At 44.1% G+C, this 23,554-nt stretch overlaps 1 protein-coding gene across 1 annotated transcript in view; it reads right to left on the reverse strand.

Annotated features, from left to right (window-relative positions):
- The window catches only part of vcam1b (vascular cell adhesion molecule 1b), a 35,524-nt gene extending 12,192 nt beyond the window's left edge, over positions 1 to 23,332 (reverse strand). Inside the window, exons 1-5 of the mRNA XM_079505927.1 lie at positions 23,213 to 23,332; positions 20,983 to 21,303; positions 14,178 to 14,495; positions 11,831 to 12,100; positions 9,006 to 9,311 (exon numbers count right to left, since the gene is read on the reverse strand). Coding sequence (XP_079362053.1) covers positions 9,006 to 9,311; positions 11,831 to 12,100; positions 14,178 to 14,495; positions 20,983 to 21,303; positions 23,213 to 23,270 — 1,273 coding nt within the window. The 5' untranslated portion in view covers positions 23,271 to 23,332. The remainder of the gene's footprint in view (positions 1 to 9,005; positions 9,312 to 11,830; positions 12,101 to 14,177; positions 14,496 to 20,982; positions 21,304 to 23,212) is intronic.
- Between the last annotated feature and the right edge of the window lie 222 nt (positions 23,333 to 23,554).

Consider the following 23,554-nt stretch of genomic DNA (forward strand, 5'->3'; position numbering starts at 1 on the left):
GGTAGGATATCCTAGGAGCACAGGTCTCCACCAGGTCAGGTAGGATATCCTATAGGAGCACAGGTCTCCACCAGGTCAGGTAGGTTATCCTAGGAGCACAGGTCTCCACCAGGCCAGGTAGGTTATCCTGGTGGCGCTATAACAGGCCAATGTGAAAAGGGTGGGATTTATTCCTCATCCTCAGTAGGAAAGTAGGAAAGTGCGTGAAACATTTCATGTAAATTGCACACTGCGTTCACGATTTCAGGCTTTTTGTTCAAAACGGGCCAATCCTTCAAACTTTGGAAGCCAATGTTAGCCAATTAGGATGGAATGAATCGGACAGATCCATCTTGATCACATGACATACTGTGTACTGTAATGTTTTACAAAAGTGGCCCTCCTGGTGGCGTTAATAAAAGGCATATGTGAAAAATGCAGATCAAAGGCCATCAAAGGAGTGTGCATGCAAACTTTCACGCAGATCGGTGCAGTTATAGTTAAAACTGTGAAAATTTGCCTCATGGTGGCATTATAACAGGCCGGAGGTTTGTTGTTGGCATCTAGGGAGTGTGTGTGTTTTGGAGATTGGCTGTGCACAGACGGACGGACGGAGTGCAAAATATACTCTTCCCCATGTAATGCCGTAGTCTGAAAACCCACCTCTTCAGACTCCATTTTAGGGCTGATTCATACTCCTATTTTAGAGCCGAATAAAAGTCCGTTCGGCGCTGTAGAGCCTACAATGTGAAGTCATTTGAGGTTCGGGGGGGCGGGTACCATCCTAAAGTCGGCTCTTCGGTGCTACTGAAAATTTCTGACGAGCCAAAATCATTTCGGCACTACAGCGCCGAAACAGCGGTAAAATAGGAGTATGGATCGGCCCTTAGCCTGTAGCACTTGCCGTAGCACTAGCCTCGACGACCTTACAGGCGTATGCATAGGCTCAACTTATGTAACTTAGATAGCATTTTATGTAGACATAGCACTCTATAGTGTATACGCATAGTTTTGTTTAGTTTATTTCGATCAAGTCAAGTGCAACATCAATCACCACACTAAACTTTACATCCACTATTTCTCACGGTTGATCAAAAAGGCATAGGCCCGAAGCTCAAAGCCTATCCTTTGTATACATGTAATTTTATTCACTAACATGTCCATTGTTCGTAAAAACGAACACTGAACATTATTCAGTATTGTACCTTCAAAGATGAATTCTTATACCTCCAAGCACAGTATTATTTACCTACATATTAGGGATGTGTAAATGTGTCCAAAATGAAAATCGATTAGTATAATTCAATATTAACGATTAATCGTGACCAGGGACCACTGGTGATCCCTGGTCCAGTGTTGAGCAAATTGATCACCATAGCAACCCCAGCCTATATTTGAGGTGTATAATAAATGTCACGTTATAATGTAGGCTAATAAAAGTTCACACGCACACTTGTCGGCATGCAGGCACAGTGACAAATGCAGTCAAGGGTGCGCCCTTTATTACCTAAACAGGAGAGAGCCATATATGCGCACGGCGACCCACTGTATAGCCTACTTCTCACCATGCACACCTCTCTCTCTCTCTCTCTCTCTCTCTCTCTCCTCCATGACCATGAAATGGGAGAGCAAAATACAGCACGAGAATATAGTTTCCCATGGCTATGCACACACCACACATAGACTTGTTGTTGCAGGTGTAGCCTACTGCAATGGCATTTGACCTGGGTCCTTATTTGGTAGGTTAATATCAAGGGGCCAGTGAGGCGCTCCAACGTTGAAGCTCTGGGCCCTAGTGGTAAGAGGAAGGACTGCAGGCGGACCCGTGCACGGACACGTAGGACCATCACTCCCTACGTCACCCATACGTCACCCCGGACATCAAATTTGAGGTCCGGAGGAGGTACTTCCGGCAGTCTTCCGGGTGCTTCAAAACGCCACTGAGCAACTTCATCGAAATTAATAGCTTGGGGGCGGGGCTAGTGCTCCAGTTCAGTCTCTATCCTTTATATACTCTATGGTTAATATCCACAGTTTATCTGTAGCGGTCCGCAATTAACCTCAAGCTTCGCACTCAGTACCAATACAAATGAAATCACCAGTCCGCACTGGACTAGTAGGCTGATATATGTATTATTGGATGCAGCAGAGCAGAGCCTTTGCTCACTGCAGTTGATGCAACATATGATGAGTTTTAAAGTTGTTAACAGTGATATATAAACATGAACAATATCCGAGTTTCAGCATGCAGGCACAATTAAGCTGAATTTCTCACCTAATTATAGTAAAAATAATATGCGCTAATAAGCGGTGACATCATCGTTTCTCAAAAGCTCCGTTTCGCATGACTACACAGCTACACTGATCCGGATATTTTCGAAAATCTTCACTTATTTATCCATTTCCAAAAACCTCCGTTTGAGTGGCCGAAAACGCTGTTTGCGTGAGGCTGAAAGGCCCACACGCACAAAATAATGTGCGTTTAGCAAAATATCCATATACGTGTAGCCTGGGCCTTAGACAGGTGACCAAAATAGCCACTTTAGTGGGGGAACACCCCTTCCCCACTGCTAAATACCCAAATTGTGTATTTCAAATGCTCAAACGAAAATGGAGCCCTAAGGGTCCATTTGGTTCCATGTGTTACACTCTCAGAGTTACAGAACCGTAAGGGTCCATTTGGTTCCATGTGTACACTCTCAGAGTTACAGACCCATAAGGGTCCATTTGGTTCCATGTGTACACTCTCAGAGTTACAGACCCGTAAGGGTCCATTTGGTTCCATGTGTTACACTGTCAGAGTTACAGACCCGTAAGGGTCCATTTGGTTCCATGTGTACACTCTCAGAGTTACAGACCCATAAGGGTCCATTTGGTTCCATGTGTACACTCTCAGAGTTACAGACCCGTAAGGGTCCATTTGGTTCCATGTGTTACACTGTCAGAGTTACAGACCCGTAAGGGTCCATTTGGTTCCATGTGTTACACTCTCAGAGGTACAGACCCGTAAGGGTCCATTTGGTTCCATGTGTTACACTGTCAGAGGTACAGACCCGTAAGGGTCCATTTGGTTCCATGTGTTACACTGTCAGAGTTACAGACCTATAATGGTCCATTTGGTGTTACACTCTCAGAGTTACAGACCCGTAAGGGTCCATTTGGTTCCATGTGTTACACTCTCAATAAGTTACAGACCTGCCATGATCCTTCAGGCTCATCTCTTTATGTAAGTCTGTGACAGAAATGGATATTTCTTTTTTTACAAAAATGTCCAGTACCACACTCCATGCAGCATGACGATGACCGCTGATTCACTGGACTGAGTAGAACACATCCATTAGATCAGGGGTTCTCAACCTGTGGGGTTGACCCCCCTCGGGGGGGGTCGCCAAATTATTTTGGGGGGTCCCCAAATTGTTTTCAAAAAAATAAAAAATACATTTATTTTGCAACTGAATGGCTGGAAAATGGAAATTGAGAGTTTACATACTGTAGTACACATAGTGCATGCATTTAAACTTTCCTTAATGATTATATCTGGTTTCAGTATTCATTTATGATATATTTTCTCTATTATTAAGGTTATTTTGGCAGTCAGATGGTATTGGGGGTGGGGAGGGGAGCAGGGCGGGGCGGGCGTCACAAGACAGCATTTCCGGGGGTCCCCACTAGCCAAAAAACATTGAGAACCCCTGCATTAGATTATAATGCACATTTACAGTTACAGAGTAGACATATAGGGCTCCATTTTCGTCACCGCTAAACCCCTTATCCCTAAACTTTCTTTTTTACTATTTTGAAAAACATTTTTCAATAGTTCAACTAGCCAATCTACATTGACACGTTGTGAGCTTGTAAGACTGGCCATTTGAACTATTCAAAAATGTTTTGCAAAATAGTAAAAAAAAAAAAAGGCAAAGAAGTTTAGGGATAAGGGGTTTAGCTGTGACGAAAATGGAGCCCATAGTATTATGACTCCACACTGACCTACATACAGCACACACGCTGATGTCACATGACCATACAGCACATACCTACATACATACATCATGTATACATTATGTCACGCTGTCTGTTGTCACATGATGGGTATAAATAAACAGTAGAGAAGTGAAACCACAGTGACTTTTAAACATGATGGAAACAAACTTTATACCATATGGCTTTTAACCCCGCTCGAGTTTCTTCGGTCCTTGTAAATGTTTTGTTTCACTGTGACGCCGTTGCGTCTTGTACTGTTCTGTGATGTGTCTCAGTTGCTTCACTGTTTGTACTTTGTATTCTTGCTGACCTACAAGCTCATAGCGCGCCACCGAGTGGCGCGCTACGAGCTTGTAGATCTGCTATTTTTGAAAAATCGTGAAAATATTTATTTCAGCAAACTGAAGGATTTAGATGGATTTTTTTTAATTTTGAGGTCAGGCCTAAATGGGTCAAATGATAAGGGACAATATCGGTGGCACCCAACTGTAGTGTATTTGATTTTATTTTCTACTGTAGGCCTAACAGCACTTTGTAAACCATGAGTTTTGAAACGCGCTATATAAATAAAGTGGATTGGGTTGGATTGGAAACCTGATGTTCTTTACACGGCTACGCCGTTAGCCATGATCCAACCGTAAAGGTCACACTTTTCAACAGTGCATACATACAGTAACAGTACAACACTCTGTCCTTGCCTCCTCCTCTCCTTAACCCATTTAGGCCTGACGTCGAAATTTAAAAAATGTATTAAACGACGTTAAAGGACAACTTTAGGTTTTTTCAACCAAGGTTCATGTTTTAGGTTGTTATTACAGAAAGTAAAAGATGAGTGTCATTATTTTTTCATTTGCTGCTTTCTTTCGTTTTAGCGATTTTAGCCATCTTTTACAGGGGGGCGGGGGCATTCGAACATGGGGCTAAATATGTATATATGTATATATCTAGAGTCGGGTCTAGAATCTAGACCCAAGGAAATTACATCTCATGGCCACAAAAGTTCTATTGAATGTGAAGGGGGAGGTGACAAACTGACATGTTAAGCCATACAACACAGTATGGTACCCCCCTTCACATTAAGTAGATCCTGTGATATTTTGTGGCCAGATGTAATTTCCTGGGATCTAGTAGGACTATAGAAAAAAATAAAACAAATAAATCGCTCTAAAATGCATGCACATACCCTCTATTCATAGTTCACCGATTTCACTGTAACACAACAGGAACAACAGGTTTTCTTAGCAAAACGGGGAGATATTAGACTTTTAGCGGACTAACCTCATGCTTCCTTCTATGCAAGGAGTCCAAGCTGCTTCGGACGTAGTGCGTGGAAGGAACACGTTATTCTGACTAGTTCCTTTCCCCTCCATCAGGCGCCAGGGAGAGGTAGTTTAGAGAACAGGATTACTGCATGTTTTTGTGAGGGTACCTACCCCTAGGTAGGGGACAGGGGGAGAACATGCAAAGTCCACACAGGAAGACCCTTTCGCCAACCCCGCCTCGGGTATGGGCACTGATGAGGGAGCACGCCCCCAGCGACCACGGTGTCCCCAGCAGGAATGGAACCCAGGACCTTCTAGCTGTGAGGTGACAGCACTACCGACTGTGCCCCCGTGCCCCTAATAAATGTATTCCAGAATACATTTTAGCTGACTAAATCAACTGTAGATATTTCGACTAAAACTAGATTGTAAACTAGACACTAAAACATTGTGACTAAAACTGAATGAAAATGATTCAAAAAACTATGACTACAAACTAGAAAACTAGAAACTAAATCAAAATGTGCTGTCAAAAACAGCAAAAACTACAGGATGTCACTGTCACTGCAAGGATGCCCGTGCACCCGACTGGTGTTTTTGAGTGGTGTTAACCACTCCTACAACTGGCTTTTGTGTGCAGAAAAAAATGAGCATGGTTGCTATGTTCAAAATAATTTCTGACGTAATTAAATCACACCCGGGTGAACTGGATGACCGTAGCAACCATGCTCATTTTTTCTGCACAAAAAAAGCCAGTTGTGAAATCACATCCGGGTGTGATTTAATTACGTCAGATCAGAGCTGATCAGGCTATATAAAACCTTACACCACTCAGTTCACACGGGTGTGATTTTATTTTTAAGACAGGAGGCTATTCTAATTCTAACCGCTGTCATGGCTGATTGCACTTTTCTTTTTGCTTGTTTTCTCCCTTAGTGTTTGTTTCATATAAAAAAAATATATATAATAATTAAGAAGCACAATAAGGCCGGGCCCTTTTGATTTAAAACCCCACGCAGAATACATTTTAGTCCATGTACGTCTGCCCATCATCACCACCATCTCTCTCTCTTCAGTCAGCACATATTCATGTCAGAACTAAGTCTTATAGTCAACACATCTGCAGGAAGTGGCGCAACACAGGCCAACCAGATCACCTCTCCCACTCTCTCTCACCCACTGTCTTCTACTCTCTCTCTCTCTCTCTCTCTCTCTCTCTCTCTCTCTCTCTCTCTCTCTCTCTCTCTCTCTCTCTCTCTCTCTCTCTCCCCCCCCCATGCCTCCATCTGTCTCTCAACCCCCACTGTCTTAGCCTGGCTAATAAGCCAGACTAATATCACACAACACTGTCGCGGTATATTAGTCTGGGCTGGCTCCACTTGGATTTCATTTCCCGGGGGGCGGGTTCAAACATTTTCTCTTTGACGCAATTGGTCAGAGCTACTGTCAGTCAAAAGTCTCAAGCATTGAACGTCACTGTACCAAAGCCCGCCCATATTGCATACCGTGTCCCGATTGGTCCGACCTGTTCTCGGTTGTAGGAAAGAGCTACTGAGCCTCGCCAGACCGTAATCCGCTGGTAGGCAATTTTTTTTTGCCAACGGCTGATTCGGTCTGGTTTATTAACCAGGCTACCACTGTCTCCCACTATGTCTCTCTCCCAGGCCCTGTTTGAAACCGGCTCCTTGCCACTCGACTTCCACTCAGTTTGAGCATAGATATCATCATCATACTATAATTCAGTCAATGTCTGTCTGTCTGTCTGTCTGTCTGAATGTCTGAATGTCTGTCAGAAACACCGCGTTATCTCCTCACCGCCTGCACCAATCGCTCCCACTTTTCACACAGGCATTGACCATAATAATATGGAGGTCTTAACGAAGCCCTTTTTCCAATTTAACACATTATAAATTAATAATGAATTTATTAGTGAATTAAAAATGTGAAAACGCACCCAGGGTGCAGTACCCCCAGCAGGGGGGGGGCAATATCTCACAACGGGTAAGGGCTAGTATAAATAATGGAGACGGCACCGGAATGCAAGTGGATGGGAGGGGAGGCATACTTTGGTTAGACATAGCATTGGTCCGACTGGATTAAGGTTGGTGAGGGGTGCGTTAAAACGACCGGATTAAGGTTGGTGAGGGGTGCGTTAAAACGACCAGATTAAGGTTGGTGAGGGGTGCGTTAAAACGACCGGATTAAGGTTGGTGAGGGATGCGTTAAAACGACCAGATTAAGGTTGGTGAGGCGTGACCCGGGCCCGGATTTACCTTGCTGAGGGCCCCCGGTCTGGAGTAAATTTGAGGGCCCCCCTTGGGGCGCGCGGCAGAGCCGTGCATTTTGCGATTTGGCCGAGCGGCGTAGCCGCGAGGCCGAAAAAAAATTGGGCTATTTTGTTTTCATTTTGGGGTACCCAGGCCCCTAAAAAGAGAGGCAGGCAGGCAGAAGCTCTCAATGGTTTAACCATAATACAACTAAATACAATAACAATACACACATTTCACTTGAATTGGATTTCACTTTACAATTTTATAATTCAAAAATTATAAAGCCCACCCTAGCCCAACAGTAAGTCCGGCTCTGGGGGTGCGTTAAGGGTTGGGAGAGGGTTAGGTTTAGGTGTGCTGCCCCATGGGAGGTTAGGGTTAGGGTGAGGGTTTGAGATATCGGACCAATGGTATGTCTAACTAAAAGGGAATTCTGGTGCCGATAGATCGTGAAAATGTGGCGCAAATCTTTGAATATATATTCTTTCAGAGTGAATGTTTTTAACTCAAATCTTTGCTTCTAGGGGGGTCTCTGGAACAACATATTTTCAGATGGGGGGGTCGGCGGCCAAATACAGATATTTTTTTGGGATCCTTGACATGAAATGACATTTGTAGAATCGTCCTCAAGTCTAAGGCTGAGCTCACACCTTTCATGCAATTCTCTGTGCTCGTTGGGTGTTGTGTCATGGCCGCCCAGCGGCCCAATGCATTTCCAATGGAGGTCACATGGTTTGACCCAACATTGTGTTGTGTGAGGGGGAGGGGCGCACGACTGCGCCCCTCCCCCTCACACAACACAATGTTGGGTCAAACCATGTGACCTCCATTGGAAATACATTGGGCGGCCATGACACAACACCCAACGAGCATCCAACGAGCACGAGAATTGCATGAAAGGTGTGAGCTCAGTCTAAATGGCCTAAGGGAGGAGCGATCATGTCCTCTCCCTTAGGCCTGCTGGAAGCTGGATTTTCAGGCCTGTTGTAATAAAGGACGCCAGTGATTTTCATTTTTTTAGGGAAGGTGTCAGGGCATTCCACACTTGGGTGGCAGTGCTGTAGAACAGTGGTTCCCAAAGTGGGGTCCGGGGACCCCCAGGGGTACCTGAGGGAGTTCCAGGGGGTCACCAGCTAAATTATAGTTTGGAACCAAATGGACCCTTATGGGTCTGTAACTCAGAGAGTGTACAAATACATTCGTACATTCGTACACTCTCAGAGTTAAAATAACATTGATTTTGCAATATAAATTGGGGGTCCCAGAGATAGAAATGCCATTCAATGGGGGTCCGTAGACTAATGCATGTCAAACTTGGGGGTCCTTGAAATTAAACGGGTTGAGAATCATTGCTAGAGCCGTAAAAATCTTCTCTCATGGGGGTCCCTGGCATATCTTTTCAAATGGGGGTCTGCGGGCAAATTAGTGTCAATGTGGGGGTCCTTGACATGAAAAATTTTGGAAACCACCGCTGTAGAAGGAGAATCTACCCATGTTTGTTTTTAAGTGTTACCTTTGACGTAGAGGTTCTTGGTGACCAGTTGGGATCCATACTGGTTCAGAGCCTCACACTGGTAAACTCCTGAGTCCTCCATGCTGACCGCTGACAGGGTGACAGACACGGAGGACGACCTATCGGACGCCTCCATGATCTGCCGGGACTCCTCCTCCTCCTCCTTCTCCCCTCTGATTCGCCGGCTCAGCACCAGTCTCCACCCTTCAGGGGAGGAGCTTCCTGATGATTGACAGGTGAAGGTGAAGCTGTCACCTTCCATCGCCTCCTCCGGATGCACCGACAGAGATGTGTTGACAGGGGGCGCTGTAAAATATTATTATTATTATTATAATTATTATTATTATAATAATTATTATTATTATTATTATTATTATTATAGAAACAGTAGTCTTGCGGGGCCAGACTCAGAGCCTTAGATATAGACAGAGTTACGCAAACTGCGTTCACTTCATGGGGCCAGTCCAATGGCGGCTCTCCTACATAGACTTCTATTGAGAATGGGGACAACAAATAGGGACAAGTCCTGGACCGGAAGAAAGGGAGAAATGCATTGGACTCAGGCAACAGCCCAGCTTTAATGATCTTAAATCCCTTTATTTTAGATTGTTTTGTAGTAATAGTACAACATAAACATTAAAGAGACTTTAGTTGTTACTGTACAATACTTTAAAACAGTTGTTATGTTGCACACATGCTTAAAATAGCCCATAATATTTGCGGCACCTTCGTTGAAAACAATGTATTTCCAACTCCAGCTTGTCTCAGTTCAGGCTGCATGAACAACGCCCGAGCGCTCGGTTTCCGCCCCCTCTATATCGTAACCCTTCTATTAGATGGCTCTGGCCAGACTGTTGCCTCCAGGACCTACAGCACTACTATATACTGTAGCATTCAGAGATTGTGGAATAGACTGTTGTCTGGCTACGCGAGACTAGATTGTGGAATAGACTGTTGTCTGGCTACGCGAGACTAGATTGTGGAATAGACTGTTGTCTGGCTACGCGAGACTAGATTGTGGAATAGACTGTTGTCTGGCTACGCGAGACTAGATTGTGGAATAGACTGTTGTCTGGCTACGCGAGACTAGATTGTGGAATAGACTGTTGTCTGGCTACGCGAGACTAGATTGTGGAATAGACTGTTGTCTGGCTACGCGAGACTAGATTGTGGAATAGACTGTTGTCTGGCTACGCGAGACTAGATTGTGGAATAGACTGTTGTCTGGCTACGCGAGACTAGATTGTGGAATAGACTGTTGTCTGGCTACGCGAGACTAGATTGTGGAATAGACTGTTGTCTGGCTACGCAAGACTAGATTGTGGAATAGACTGTTGTCTGGCTACGCGAGACTAGATTGTGGAATAGACTGTTGTCTGGCTACGCGAGACTAGATTGTGGAATAGACTGTTGTCTGGCTACGCGAGACTAGATTGTGGAATAGACTGTTGTGTGGCTACGCGAGACTAGATTGTGGAATAGACTGTTGTCTGGCTACGCAAGACTAGATTGTGGAATAGACTGTTCTGGCTACGCGAGACTAGATTGTGGAATAGACTGTTGTCTGGCTACGCGAGACTAGATTGTGGAATAGACTGTTGTCTGGCTACGCGAGACTAGATTGTGGAATAGACTGTTGTCTGGCTACGCGAGACTAGATTGTGGAATAGACTGTTGTCTGGCTACGCGAGACTAGATTGTGGAATAGACTGTTGTCTGGCTACGCGAGACTAGATTGTGGAATAGACTGTTGTCTGGCTACGCGAGACTAGATTGTGGAATAGACTGTTGTCTGGCTACGCGAGACTAGATTGTGGAATAGACTGTTGTCTGGCTACGCGAGACTAGATTGTGGAATAGACTGTTGTCTGGCTACGCGAGACTAGATTGTGGAATAGACTGTTGTCTGGCTACGCAAGACTAGATTGTGGAATAGACTGTTGTCTGGCTACGCGAGACTAGATTGTGGAATAGACTGTTGTCTGGCTACGCGAGACTAGATTGTGGAATAGACTGTTGTCTGGCTACGCGAGACTAGATTGTGGAATAGACTGTTGTCTGGCTACGCGAGACTAGATTGTGGAATAGACTGTTGTCTGGCTACGCAAGACTAGATTGTGGAATAGACTGTTGTCTGGCTACGCGAGACTAGATTGTGGAATAGACTGTTGTCTGGCTACGCGAGACTAGATTGTGGAATAGACTGTTGTCTGGCTACGCAAGACTAGATTGTGGAATAGACTGTTGTCTGGCTACGCGAGACTAGATTGTGGAATAGACTGTTGTCTGGCTACGCAAGACTAGATTGTGGAATAGACTGTTGTCTGGCTACGCGAGACTAGATTGTGGAATAGACTGTTGTCTGGCTACGCGAGACTAGATTGTGGAATAGACTGTTGTCTGGCTACGCGAGACTAGATTGTGGAATAGACTGTTGTCTGGCTACGCGAGACTAGATTGTGGAATAGACTGTTGTCTGGCTACGCAAGACTAGATTGTGGAATAGACTGTTGTCTGGCTACGCGAGACTAGATTGTGGAATAGACTGTTGTCTGGCTACGCGAGACTAGATTGTGGAATAGACTGTTGTCTGGCTACGCGAGACTAGATTGTGGAATAGTTGTCTTAGAAACGTGAGACTACAGAAACATTCCACTGCACGCGTGCACACACACACACACACACACACACACACACACACACACACACACACACACACACACACACACACACACACACACACACACACACACACACACACACACACACACACACACACACACACAGAGAGAGAGAGAGAGAGACGATGTTTTGATAATAATCACCCAGCACTGTGACGGTGACGTTAGCCGATTGGTTGCCTGCCAGGTTGGAGGCGTGGCAGACGTAGACTCCGCCCTGGGCCACGCCCACATCGCCCAGCGTCAGGTCGGGGGTTCGAACCGGCGGTACGAGCGGTACGGTCCAACCAGCGGTGTCTATGAAGCTCCAGTGGACCAGCGGTTCTGGACTGCCCGTAGCCTCGCAGGACAGAGTGACCGCAGAGCCGACCCGGACACGGACCGCTTCTGAGATGGACACGATCTCTGGAGAATCTGAAAAACACAACGGGACCTTCATTACAACTTCATTCATTCATCCATCCATCCATTTTCATTGGCCCTCATAACTCCAAAATGTTCATTTTTCAGGAAATGGAAAATATTCTTTTTTTTTCAGGAAATTAAGAAAACCTCATATTTTTAAAACAAAGCAATACAGCCTCGTCAAAGTTGGTGTTGTAACTTTATATATTGTCAATTACCTCCATGAGAGGGGGAGAGGTGGTGGAGTTAGTTGCTTTAGCAGACATTTCCAGGGTCCAATGGTGTTAGGAGGTTTTGTCCACTCCAAAGCACGTTTTACTACTTTCCATTGGTTCAATATTTTCGAAACAACACACAGACATAAAGGGTGTTCAATAGCACTGATTTATGCCAAAAAAAAGTCAAAAACCTAAAAAATTGAGTTATGAGGTTTCCTCCCGACAGCAACGAATAATAGTAGGCTTTGCATAATCCTGCAAGGTGGTCGAGGCTAATGCTACAGACTAGCAGCACCTGCCGGGCTATAGGAAAGCACTGCAGACAAAAATAGGCCGGTTGCATTTCCATTTAATGATTTTAAAAAATCACACCCGTGAGAAGTGAGGGGCACTCTTATCATCATACATCATCGTGACGTAACATGATGTCTATTTGCTCAGACACATAATGACGTAAATTCTTCGTTCATTGTCAATGGGAATTTAATCTTTGCGTAGGACAAAAATAGCTGATTTGCTCGTCCAAATATGACCATTCATAATTTCTCATTCATTCATTCATTCTCCATTCATTGTCAAAAACGGAAATCTACACTAATAGCTGAATATAGGACGGGCTAGCACCCCTCAAAAACCAGTAAAAGGATATTTTAAAAAATCACACTTCTGTGAAGTGAGGGGCGCTCTTATCGTCATACATCATCCGAGCTCAGCCAATCAAATCATCTCAAATTTGGTACACACAAACACACAAAGCTGCAGGAGGGGATAGCGCCCCTTCTAAAGGACTTCAAATATGCTTAATGTGCGTGGGTGCGTGGGTGCGTGCGTGCGTGCGTGCGTGCGTGCGTGCTTGCGTGCGTGCGTGCGTGCGTGCGCTCTCGTCTGCTCGTTGTCAACATGCGTGTGCTTCTTGCGTTCTGGATCATTTGTAACAAACATTCCGTTTGTTTCTGCTTATTTGAGCTTTACAGTCATCAAGCATTCTAGTGAAAAAAAACAAGCCTTTCTGTGTCAGCCTGAGAGAGAAATGATCGGACTCTGGCAACATTTCTTGGGTGACAAAGAGATCATTCTGTGCCATCTGATTAGGTGATAACATATCTATGTTTAAGCCATGGAAACTGGGACAGCATCCGTGCCATATTAGATGTTAGCGTTGGCTATTAGCAGATTATATAGAGGGTATGCACGTGCCATAATCATCATACCGGGAAGTTATGCAGGAGTGGCAAAAAACTACTTTCTGGTCTTAACAGTCCATACAGTATACATCCAAACAGAAAGGTTGATTGACAGCCCATACATCCAAACAGAAAGGTCCTATCTGGTTGACAGCCCATACATCCAAACAGAAAGGTTTTATCTGATTGACAGCCCATACATCCAAACAGAAAGGTCCTATCAGAAAACCCATACATCCACACAGAAAGGTCCTATCAGAAAACCCATACATCCACACAGAAAGGTCCTATCTGATTGACAGCCCATACATCCACACAGAAAGGTCCTATCAGAAAACCCATACATCCACACAGAAAGGTCCTATCTGATTTACAGCCCATACATCCACACAGAAAAGTCTGATTTCATTAAACAACGTTAAACTTACTTTGCCACTCAATTTGCCACTCTCTTTATGCATGTGCATAGTCGCATACCCTCTATAGAAGCTCACAGAAACTGTACACCTGAGCAGTTTACATTTCTGTCTAATAAACAAATCAATCAATCAATCAATCAATCAATCAATCAATCAATCAATCAATCAATCAATCAATCAATCACTCCCAAAGTTACAGACCAATAAAGGTTCCATTCAGACCCCTGTTGGGTCCCCAGACCCCACATTGAGAACACGTACGTACATTTGATCGTCATGGTAACCGTCGTTTCCCTCGTCTGCTCCTCGGCGGGAACGCCCTCGAGGTCAAGGGTCACGCGGCACGTGACGTCACTTCCTGCGTCCTCCCTGCCGGGCGTGAAGGTGTAGGAGGAGCCCACGGTGTTGTCCCCGCCCACCGCCTCTCCCGATTGGCTGTGCAGCGGCACATGTCCTCCTCCCCTCAGCCAATGGAACGTGGCCAGCTCGCCGGGGTACAGGTGATTGACAGCGCAGTGCAGCGTGGCTTCCTGTCCCGCCTCCAAGAGCTCGTGACCCTGAACCACCGGGTCCTCTGGAAAAGCTGAAAAAAACATCACTTCCTGTTCAAACAATGACATCACTTCCTGTTCACACATGATTACATCACTTCCTGGTGGAAGTGGTTGTGGGTTCAAATCCACTGCTGTGCATTTGGCGGCTTTGTCGAGCATGAACAGGTTTTGGCCAAACGAGGCATGATTTAAGGCTGTTCAAAGTTTTCATTTTCAAACGATTGCTATAGCGCCCCCCCTTTGGCCAATGGGAGTAAGATCGGTTTCAGTGCTATTTGGCATGACCATGCCTCTACCATACTGTAAAGTTTCATAAACATGTGACTCTGCATGTATGTATTAGGGGCAGAACAATATTTTTCATAAAACTGCAATATTCATAGGTTCAAAAGCTTATTTTTGAGGGGCGCCAGCCCATCCTATTTACTTGCGCAAGCAGAGCGCGCAAGTACTAGTTTCGTCCAGGACGATGTTCGATGCGTATGCGCCGTCCCAGCATATGACGTAATGACTACTTGTGCCTGATACGGCAGTGGTGCCAGATTACATACATGTGTATAGGGGCATTACCTTTAATCGTCCCTACACTAAAACATATCGTCATTACGTCACCATCGAAAACCAATTACACTCTGGCATTGGGTCCTTTAATCCACATCTTTATTACGTCATCATTGAGAGCTAGTTATACCAGTTATACCCTGACGTCATATGCTGGGACGATACATACGCATCAAATGGGGCGCAAAGTAACCACAGTATACCGCTAATCAACTTACAAATTACATATACATAGAAAACATATCGTCATTATGTCACCATCGAAAACCAATTACACCCTGGCATTGGGTCCTTTAATCCACATCTTTATTACCTCATCATTGAGAGCTAGTTATACCAGTTATGCCCTGACGTCATATGCTGGGACGATACATACGCATCAAATGGGGCGCAAAGTAACCACAGTATACCGCTAATCAATTTACAAATTACATATACATATACATAGAGGCATTTCCTTTAATCCACCCGACACTGATCGACATATACGTCACCATCGAAAGCCGTCACTCATGCATATTAATTACAACATTACGTAATTCATTGTTGTTAGGGGTTAGGCAGATTAGTCTTTAAACAATTACTCACAAATCCAACTACAGATTACGGAAGTATTTTAGAGTCATGTATATTTTAACAAATGTGAAAGTATTATTACAGAAATTGAAGTTAGAGATACCTATTACTCTGACCATGATTTAGTATTAATAGCATTATAGTCCAAGATAAGTAAATTTAAAGCAATTGACAATTTAAAATAAATAATTAAATAATTATACTGTATACGTGATAACATGTTTTATTTCAGTTTATATACCTTTTTTTTTCATCAGATATCGATGATTTATTTTTCTTAACTAAAAAGGGATCCAGGACAGTTCTAAATCGATAGAACTGTATTTTCTTTATAGATAGAAACTTCTACCATACTTCATAATACTACTTTTTTACATGCAAAAAGTAGGTACGTAGCAAATAGCTAAACCTAATAATTCACTGTGCAACAAGCTAGTAGGCACTCGACAGAGTGCAGTTCTAGTTAATGTTTGTCTTTAGTTCAAAGTTTGTTTTGTAAACGCATTGACAATGAAGGGAAAATTTACGTCATAATGTGCTATTTACCTCATATTGTGCTATTTACGTCATATTGTCTCTTTATTGTTAATGGCGTTTAATGTTTGCGTTGGCAGCGTTTGTTTTACATCACCTAATCAACATGAGTTAGACTTTAATATATTAGCACCCCTCACTTCACACGGGTGTGATTTTTTCAACTTAAATAAAAATAAAACACAATGTTTTAGATATTGGTCCAAAGTTCACGTGTAGAATGTTTCTTGCATTTTGATCAACAATCGCAGGATCCAATTTAACAGTTTTTCATACAATTCTAAATCGTGGGAGATCTAAAGGTCAGAGGTCACGAAAGTAGTTCGGCATGAGTTGATGCGTATCGAGGATTTATTGCCGTCGGTCAAACGGTTCATGAGCTATGCCTGTTAAAAGTTAGCATTTTCAATTGAGTGCTATAGCGCCACCCTTTGGCCAATGGTCGTGGGCTTTGCGTCCTCACCGTTTGGCAGAACCATCTACCATATTGCCAAGTTTAGCAAAAAACGACTGCACGGTTAAGCCAGAACTGATATTTTTGGCGGAAGAAGAAGAATATAGCTGCAAGCAGCGATAAGAAGGGCTCAAGCCATAGCAGTCCCTCTTTTTACAACATCTCCCCTAATAATAACATCTACAAGCTTGATTGGCTATTTTGGCAAACAGACTTGGAGTACTTGGGGTCAAATACAGACCCCTGGGGGACTCCAACAGAGGTAGAACGTGTAGGTTGTTCATACATTGTCCTAAAAACTAATTTCCATATTTGGGCAAGGCTGGTGTCAAAACCTCGTATAGGATCACATGGTATATAAAGTGTTTACTGTCAATCATTCAGCTACGTTTCCATGTTCAGTGTGAGTTCTCATTAAAGAACAGCTTTTCCGTGTACTCGAGGTCGCTTTACAAAACAGAAAACATAATAAAAACAAATAAAGTATAACACAGAACATTGAGCACACAGCATACAGCACACAGCTGGAACGGCCTGAAGCGCTGTCGAGTCATCTCTGGACGACAGAGTAGCTGAAATGGAGCTAAATGTGAAACTTCCGGAGGGGGAAAAGAGTGCCCACGACGAAGACGCCCTTCTGTCCACGGAGGAGGAGGCGGCCGCGGAGAGAAGGGAGCTCCGGCAGCCGGAAGAAGAGACGCTCTCCGAGGAGCGCGAGGAGGCGAAGCAACGCGTGGACGCAGCATTCCAGGCCCTAAAGAGCGGCGAGGAGGAGAGACGCGCCCGCGAGCGGCAGGCCGAGGAGGGCCCGCTGAGGAGCCTGCGGGACGCGGAGCGGCGCTACGAGCTGGCCACGCGCCTCCTCAGCAGACGCGTCCACATCCTGGACGAGGCGCACGCCGTCACAGAGCGGCTGGCCGACAAGCTGAAGCACGTCGACGTGGACGGGCCCCACGGGCTGCTCGCACACGTGGACGGGCCCCACGGGCTGCCCGCGCACGTGGACGGGCCCCACGGGCCGCTCGCGCACGAGGAGGACGTGGTGAAGCTGTTCTCCACGGTGGAGCTCAAGCTGAAGGTCCTGAAGAAACTGCTCCCGCGCAGGAAGTGGCTGCCGCCGGCCAGGCGCCAGTAGCAATCCATCGACGCGTAGTACTTGGTCCGAGGCCGAGTCAAGAAGGGGGTCGAAAAAGTTAATAAAAAAAAATCACAGTGTTGTTTTTGACAAATTTAGATTTTAGTTTTAGTCGTAGTCTCTTGAATAGTATATTTAGTTTTAGTCACATTTTAGTGTTTTAGTGTTAGTCTAGTTTTAGTCAATTGAATGTCATGAGATTTTAGTCGACAACATCTACAGTTGATTTAGTCGATTGAAATGTGTTTTGGCGGGCCTTGATGCCGTCATAATGACTGATTTTACACTCGCTGAAAATAGCCGATCTACAAGCTCACAATGCGTCGCACTGTGACGAGCTGTGAGCATGTAGATCTGCTATTTTCAGCATGCAACCAAGTGTAAAATGATACGGGATCTGTTGTCCACTAGTCCGTCCCTAACATTTTAGTATAGTTTTAGTAGTTTTAGTGGTATAGCCTACTCATCATAGCTTAGTTTACATTTAGTTTACATTTAGTCTTCGTCAGTGAAAAAAGGTAGTCGACGAAAGATTTTCGTCTTAGTTTTAGTCGACGAAAACAACACTGGGCGGGGACGAGGAGGATTACGAGGACACGGGGGAGGAGTCAGACGGCGGCGGTGGCAAGGCTCTGGAGTACCGAGGAGCGGAGGGACCACGTGATCCGTTCTGTTGAACAAGCATGTCGTGTGTGTCTCGTAAAAAAATAAATAATCACACCCATGTGAAGCAGTGTTCTTTTCGTTGACTAAAACTAAGACGAGAAATGTTCGTCGACTACCTGTTTCCACTGAATGAATGAAAACTAAGCTACGGTGACTAAAACTGAGACTAAATATATTGACAATTTTGTCAACAAATAAAAACTAGACTAGAAAATGTTAGGAAAGGGACTAGTGGACAAGAGATCCAGTATAAATCATTTTACACTTGGTTGCATGCTGAAAATAGCCGATCTACAAGCTCACAACGTGTCACAGCGCGACGCGTTGTGAGCTTGTAGAAAATGTGACTGAAACTAAATGAAAACTATTTAAGAGACTATGACTAAAACTAAAATCAAAATTTGCTGCCAAAAACAACACTGATGTGAACTGTGAAGTAATGGGGGCTCTTGTCATCATACACCATCTCTTTCCGGCCAGACACAATTTGCGTCCTCACTTTTGTCTTCAATGTTTGTCTACACAAAGCTGGAAGTGGCGCCCCTCAAATAAAACCTGCAGTCCAACAAAAAAGATAATAATACATTGCTTACTTTGCACACAAGCCTTGCACACAAGTAGGCCAATCATGGCCTACATTGTGCGCAAGCAGAGCATGAATGTACTGCTTGAACTCGGTGGCGCACTACGAGCTTGTAGGTCTGCTATTTTTAAAAAATCGTGAAAATGTGGCACAAATCTTGGAATATATATTCTTTCAGAGTGAACGTTTTTAACTCAAATATTTGCTTCTGGGGGGGTCCCTGGAATAACACATTATTTTCAGATGGGGGTCAGCGGCCAATTACATATATTTTTGGGGGTCCTTGACATGAAACTGTTTGAACACAACTGACATAGAAACATAGGGTTTTTCAGAGAACTGTCAGGATTTAGAAGACATTTGTAGAATCGTCCTCGGGTCTAAATGGGTTAAGAGCACAGAGGAGAAGAAGCAGCGCGTCCAGGCCCTTAAGAGCGGCGAGGAGGAGAGACGCGAGCGGCAGGCCGAGGAGGGTCCGCCGAGGAGCCTGCGGGACGCGGAGCAGCGCTACGAGCTGGCCCACGCGCCTCCTCAGCAAACGCGCCCACATCCTGGACGAGGCGCGCGCGCGTCGTCACGGAGCGGCTGGCCGACAAGCTGAAGCACGTCCACCACATGGACAAAAGGGGCGAGAAGACGGAAGTGAAGGAGTAGTGTTGATTCCGTCGACTACAAACTAAGACGAAAGATGTTCGTCGACTACCTTTTTCCACTGACGAAAACTAAATGGAGACTAAATGAAAACTAAGCTATGGTTACTAAAACTAAGACTAAATATACTGACAATTTCGTCAAAACAAATAAAAACTAAAGACTAATGTTAGGAAGGGACTAGTGGACAAGAGATCCAGTATAAGTCATCTTACAATTTGTTGCATGCTGAAAATAGACGATCTACAAGCCCTGACGCGTTATTACGACGGCATCAAGGCCCGCCACAAATACATTTTGTTCGACTAAATCAACTGTAGATTTAGTCGACTAAAATCTTGTGATATTTAGTCGACTAAAACTAGACTAACACTAAAACATTCCAGGTGACTAAAATGTGACTAAAACTAAATGAAAACTAAAATCTAAATTTACTGCCAAAAACAACACTGTGAAGGAGGAAGACGGGGATGACGAGGAACGGGTGTAAAAAAATCACACCCGTGTGAAGTGAGGGGCGCTATATATATTCAAGTCCAACTCATGGTGATTAGGTGATGTAATGGTGATGTAAAACAAACGGTGCAAACACAAACATTAAACGCCATTAACAATAAAGAGACAATATGACGCAATGAGGGACAAAATGACGTCCCATTGTCAATGGCGTTTACAAAACAAACATTGAACTAAAGACAAACATTAAACCTGTGTAACGGAGGGGCCGGCGCCCCTCAAAAAATAATAATCACACCCATGTGAAGTGAGGGGCGCTCTTGTCATCATACACACACCATCTCTTTCAGGCCAATCACAATCACAGTTTGCGTTCTCACTTTTGTCTTCAATGTTTGTGTTTACAAATCTGGACATATTATAGAGAGGGGCTTGCGCCCTTCAAAAATAAAATCCACAGTCCAACAAAAAAAAGATAATAATACATTAATGACAGTAATATTAACTAGAAATGCACTCTGTCGAGGCCTTGCACACAAGCCTTGCACACAAGTAGGCCAATCATGGCCTACTTGTGCGCAAGCAGAGCGTGCAAGTACTGCTACTAACTAATGTCTATTACAACTGCTGTTCTAAATCCTTTAGACCCGTTATTGACCTTATACGAACTTTGGAACGTACCTTAGTTATGTCACTATCAACAGCCAATAAGAGACCACCATTCTTACCGACATATGCGCACGCACGCATGCGCACGCACGCACGCGCACGCACGCACGCACGCACGCACGCACGCAGCCGATTACAGTACTTGCAGCGCAAGTAGTAATAATAATAATAATTGTAATAATAATAATAATAATAATAATAATAATAATAATAATAATAATAATATCTTACAGTAAACATGTATCTTGGTGGTCAGCTGTCTACTTTGCGCTCCACAGCGCCCTCTACAGATGTACGTATGTTCGTGTTGGATCGTGACGGGGTCAAACAGGGCCGTGACCTCTTGACCTCCGGTGACCCTGAGGTCGGCGGGCATGGGCCGGTCCTCCATGATGGACCACGTGACCGCCGCCCTGTCGCTCAATTGGTTACCGCCGGCGTCATGGTTACTATGGTTACCGCATCCCGTTGCCCAGCAACGCACCTTGTGGCGGTCACCTGACCTGAGCACCGCCTGCCTCTGGTCCACGTGCACACTCCATGCGCTTGCTCCTGTGAAGCGCGTGCACACACACACACACGCGCGCGCGCACACACGCACACACACACACACACACACACACACACACACACACACACACACACACACACACACACACACACACACACACACACACACACGGCGGGGTTGGCGAAAGGGCCTTTCTGTGTGGAGTTTGCATGTTCTCCCCGTGTCCCCTAGGGTAGGTACCCTCACAAAAAACATGCAGTAATCCTGGTCTCTAAACTGCCTCCCCCTGGCCAGCCGGGGCGCCTGAGGGAGGGGAAAGGAACTGGTTGGAATAACGTGTTCCCTCCACGCGCTACGTCCAAACAGGGAAACTCACCCCAGTCAGGTGTAAAGGAGCGACTTGGACACTCAGGCATGAAGGAAGCATGAGTTCAAGTCTGTTGCTCTCCCCATGTCCCCCATATATGGGGACTAGGTTGGCGGAGGGTATGTAGAGCCCAGGATCACATTAGATAATTGACACAGGGGTGAAAATGGGTTACAAAATCGTGGGATAACAATTAAAGAGAAAAGAAAATCAACAGACACCAATTACGAATAACATTAAGTTGTCTCAATGTAACAAAAAGCAACTACAGTGAACAGAACACACACACACATGTATTTACGTTAAATAAGCCAACAGACACGAATAACATTAAGTTGTCTCAATGTAACAACAAGCAACTACAGTGAACATGCGCACGCACGCACACACACACATGCGTATATGTTTCACGTGACGCAGATGAATGATGAAACACAGTATAATGATGCACATGAATAATAAGGTTATAATAACATAAAACAGAACAACGGTGTAAAGCAGCTCCATTTATGCGTGTCACAATTATCCCATGATCGTCTATCGCAGTTATTTGAGATATTCACAATTATTTTTGCATAATCCTCCCTCAGTTGTTCCCATGTATAGAAACATGTAGACAATAGCAGATCTGCATGCTTACAACAGCTATTTTCTGCTATTGTGTACACTTTCTTAACCTGAGGACGATTCTATGTCTTCTAAATCCTGAGTTTTCTGAAAAACCCATGTCGTTCTCAAACATTTTCACGTCAAGGAGCCCCAAAATATATGTAATTGGCTGCCGACCCCCATCTGAAAATATGTTGTTCCAGTGACCTCCCCAGAAGCAAAGATTTAAACGTTCGCTGTGAAAGAATTTATATTAAAAGATTTGCACCACATTTTCACGATTTAAAAAAGAAATAGCAGATCTACAAGCTCGTAGCGCGGCACTCATTAGCTAAAGTATAACAATGCTTGAAACAACAAAAGGGGTTCCCGTACAGAATGGTAACTTTAAGGATTAAACGTGTCAGTGATTTCTTTGTGTAATGAAGTTATTTGTTGTCATATTATCTGCCCTGATGTGCGATCTGTGATTACGAAGCCCACAAAGGCAAAGAGAAATGCGTTCCAATGTTCAATGCAAAATACATTATTGTACACACACAATTATATGTTTATTCACCATATTAATGTGAGTTTATAATTTAACATACACAGATTAATGAGTTTATAATTAAACAAATAAACACATTAATGAGCTTATAATTAAAAATATAAACACTTTGATGAGCTTATAATTAAACATATAAACACATTAATGAGGTTATAATAAAATATATAAACAGATTATAAGGTTATAATAAAACAGATAAACAGTATAAAGAGATTAATCACATATGCTGTTTAACATATAAACAGCATAAAGCAGAGCTACATTACCTGTATGAAGGTGAATAAACAGATTTAATGAGGTTATAATAAAACATAACATTACCCATGTGTGAACTATGAAGGTGAATAAACAGATTAATGAGGTTATAATTAAACATAAACATTATAAACAGTATAAAGCAGCTATACAGTAGTATGTACATTACCTGTATGAAGGTGAAACATCCACAGCAGAACAAACAACAGCTCCATGTTGTCTCTCATGAGAAACGCTGACAGAACGGATCACAAAGGAGCGCAGTTTCTTCAGTCTGTCTGTCTGTCCCTTCGTCTCTCTCTCTCTCTCTCTGTCTGTCTGTCTCTGTGTGTGTGTCTCTATTTCACAGTGAACTGTGGAGGGTTTTTAAATAAGACTGGAGTAGGAGGGGCTGAGGGGGGCGGGGGCGGCGGGGTGAACACAATCCCAGAAACATCTCCAGAGGGTCAAACAAAAACAATCTGAATAGTAGGGGAGCCTATCACTTTCCGTGATTTTGGAATGTTAATTT

The sequence above is a fragment of the Electrona antarctica genome, assembly GCF_951216825.1.
Source record: "Electrona antarctica genome assembly, chromosome: 7".
In the NCBI taxonomy this organism is placed as follows: domain Eukaryota; kingdom Metazoa; phylum Chordata; class Actinopteri; order Myctophiformes; family Myctophidae; genus Electrona; species Electrona antarctica.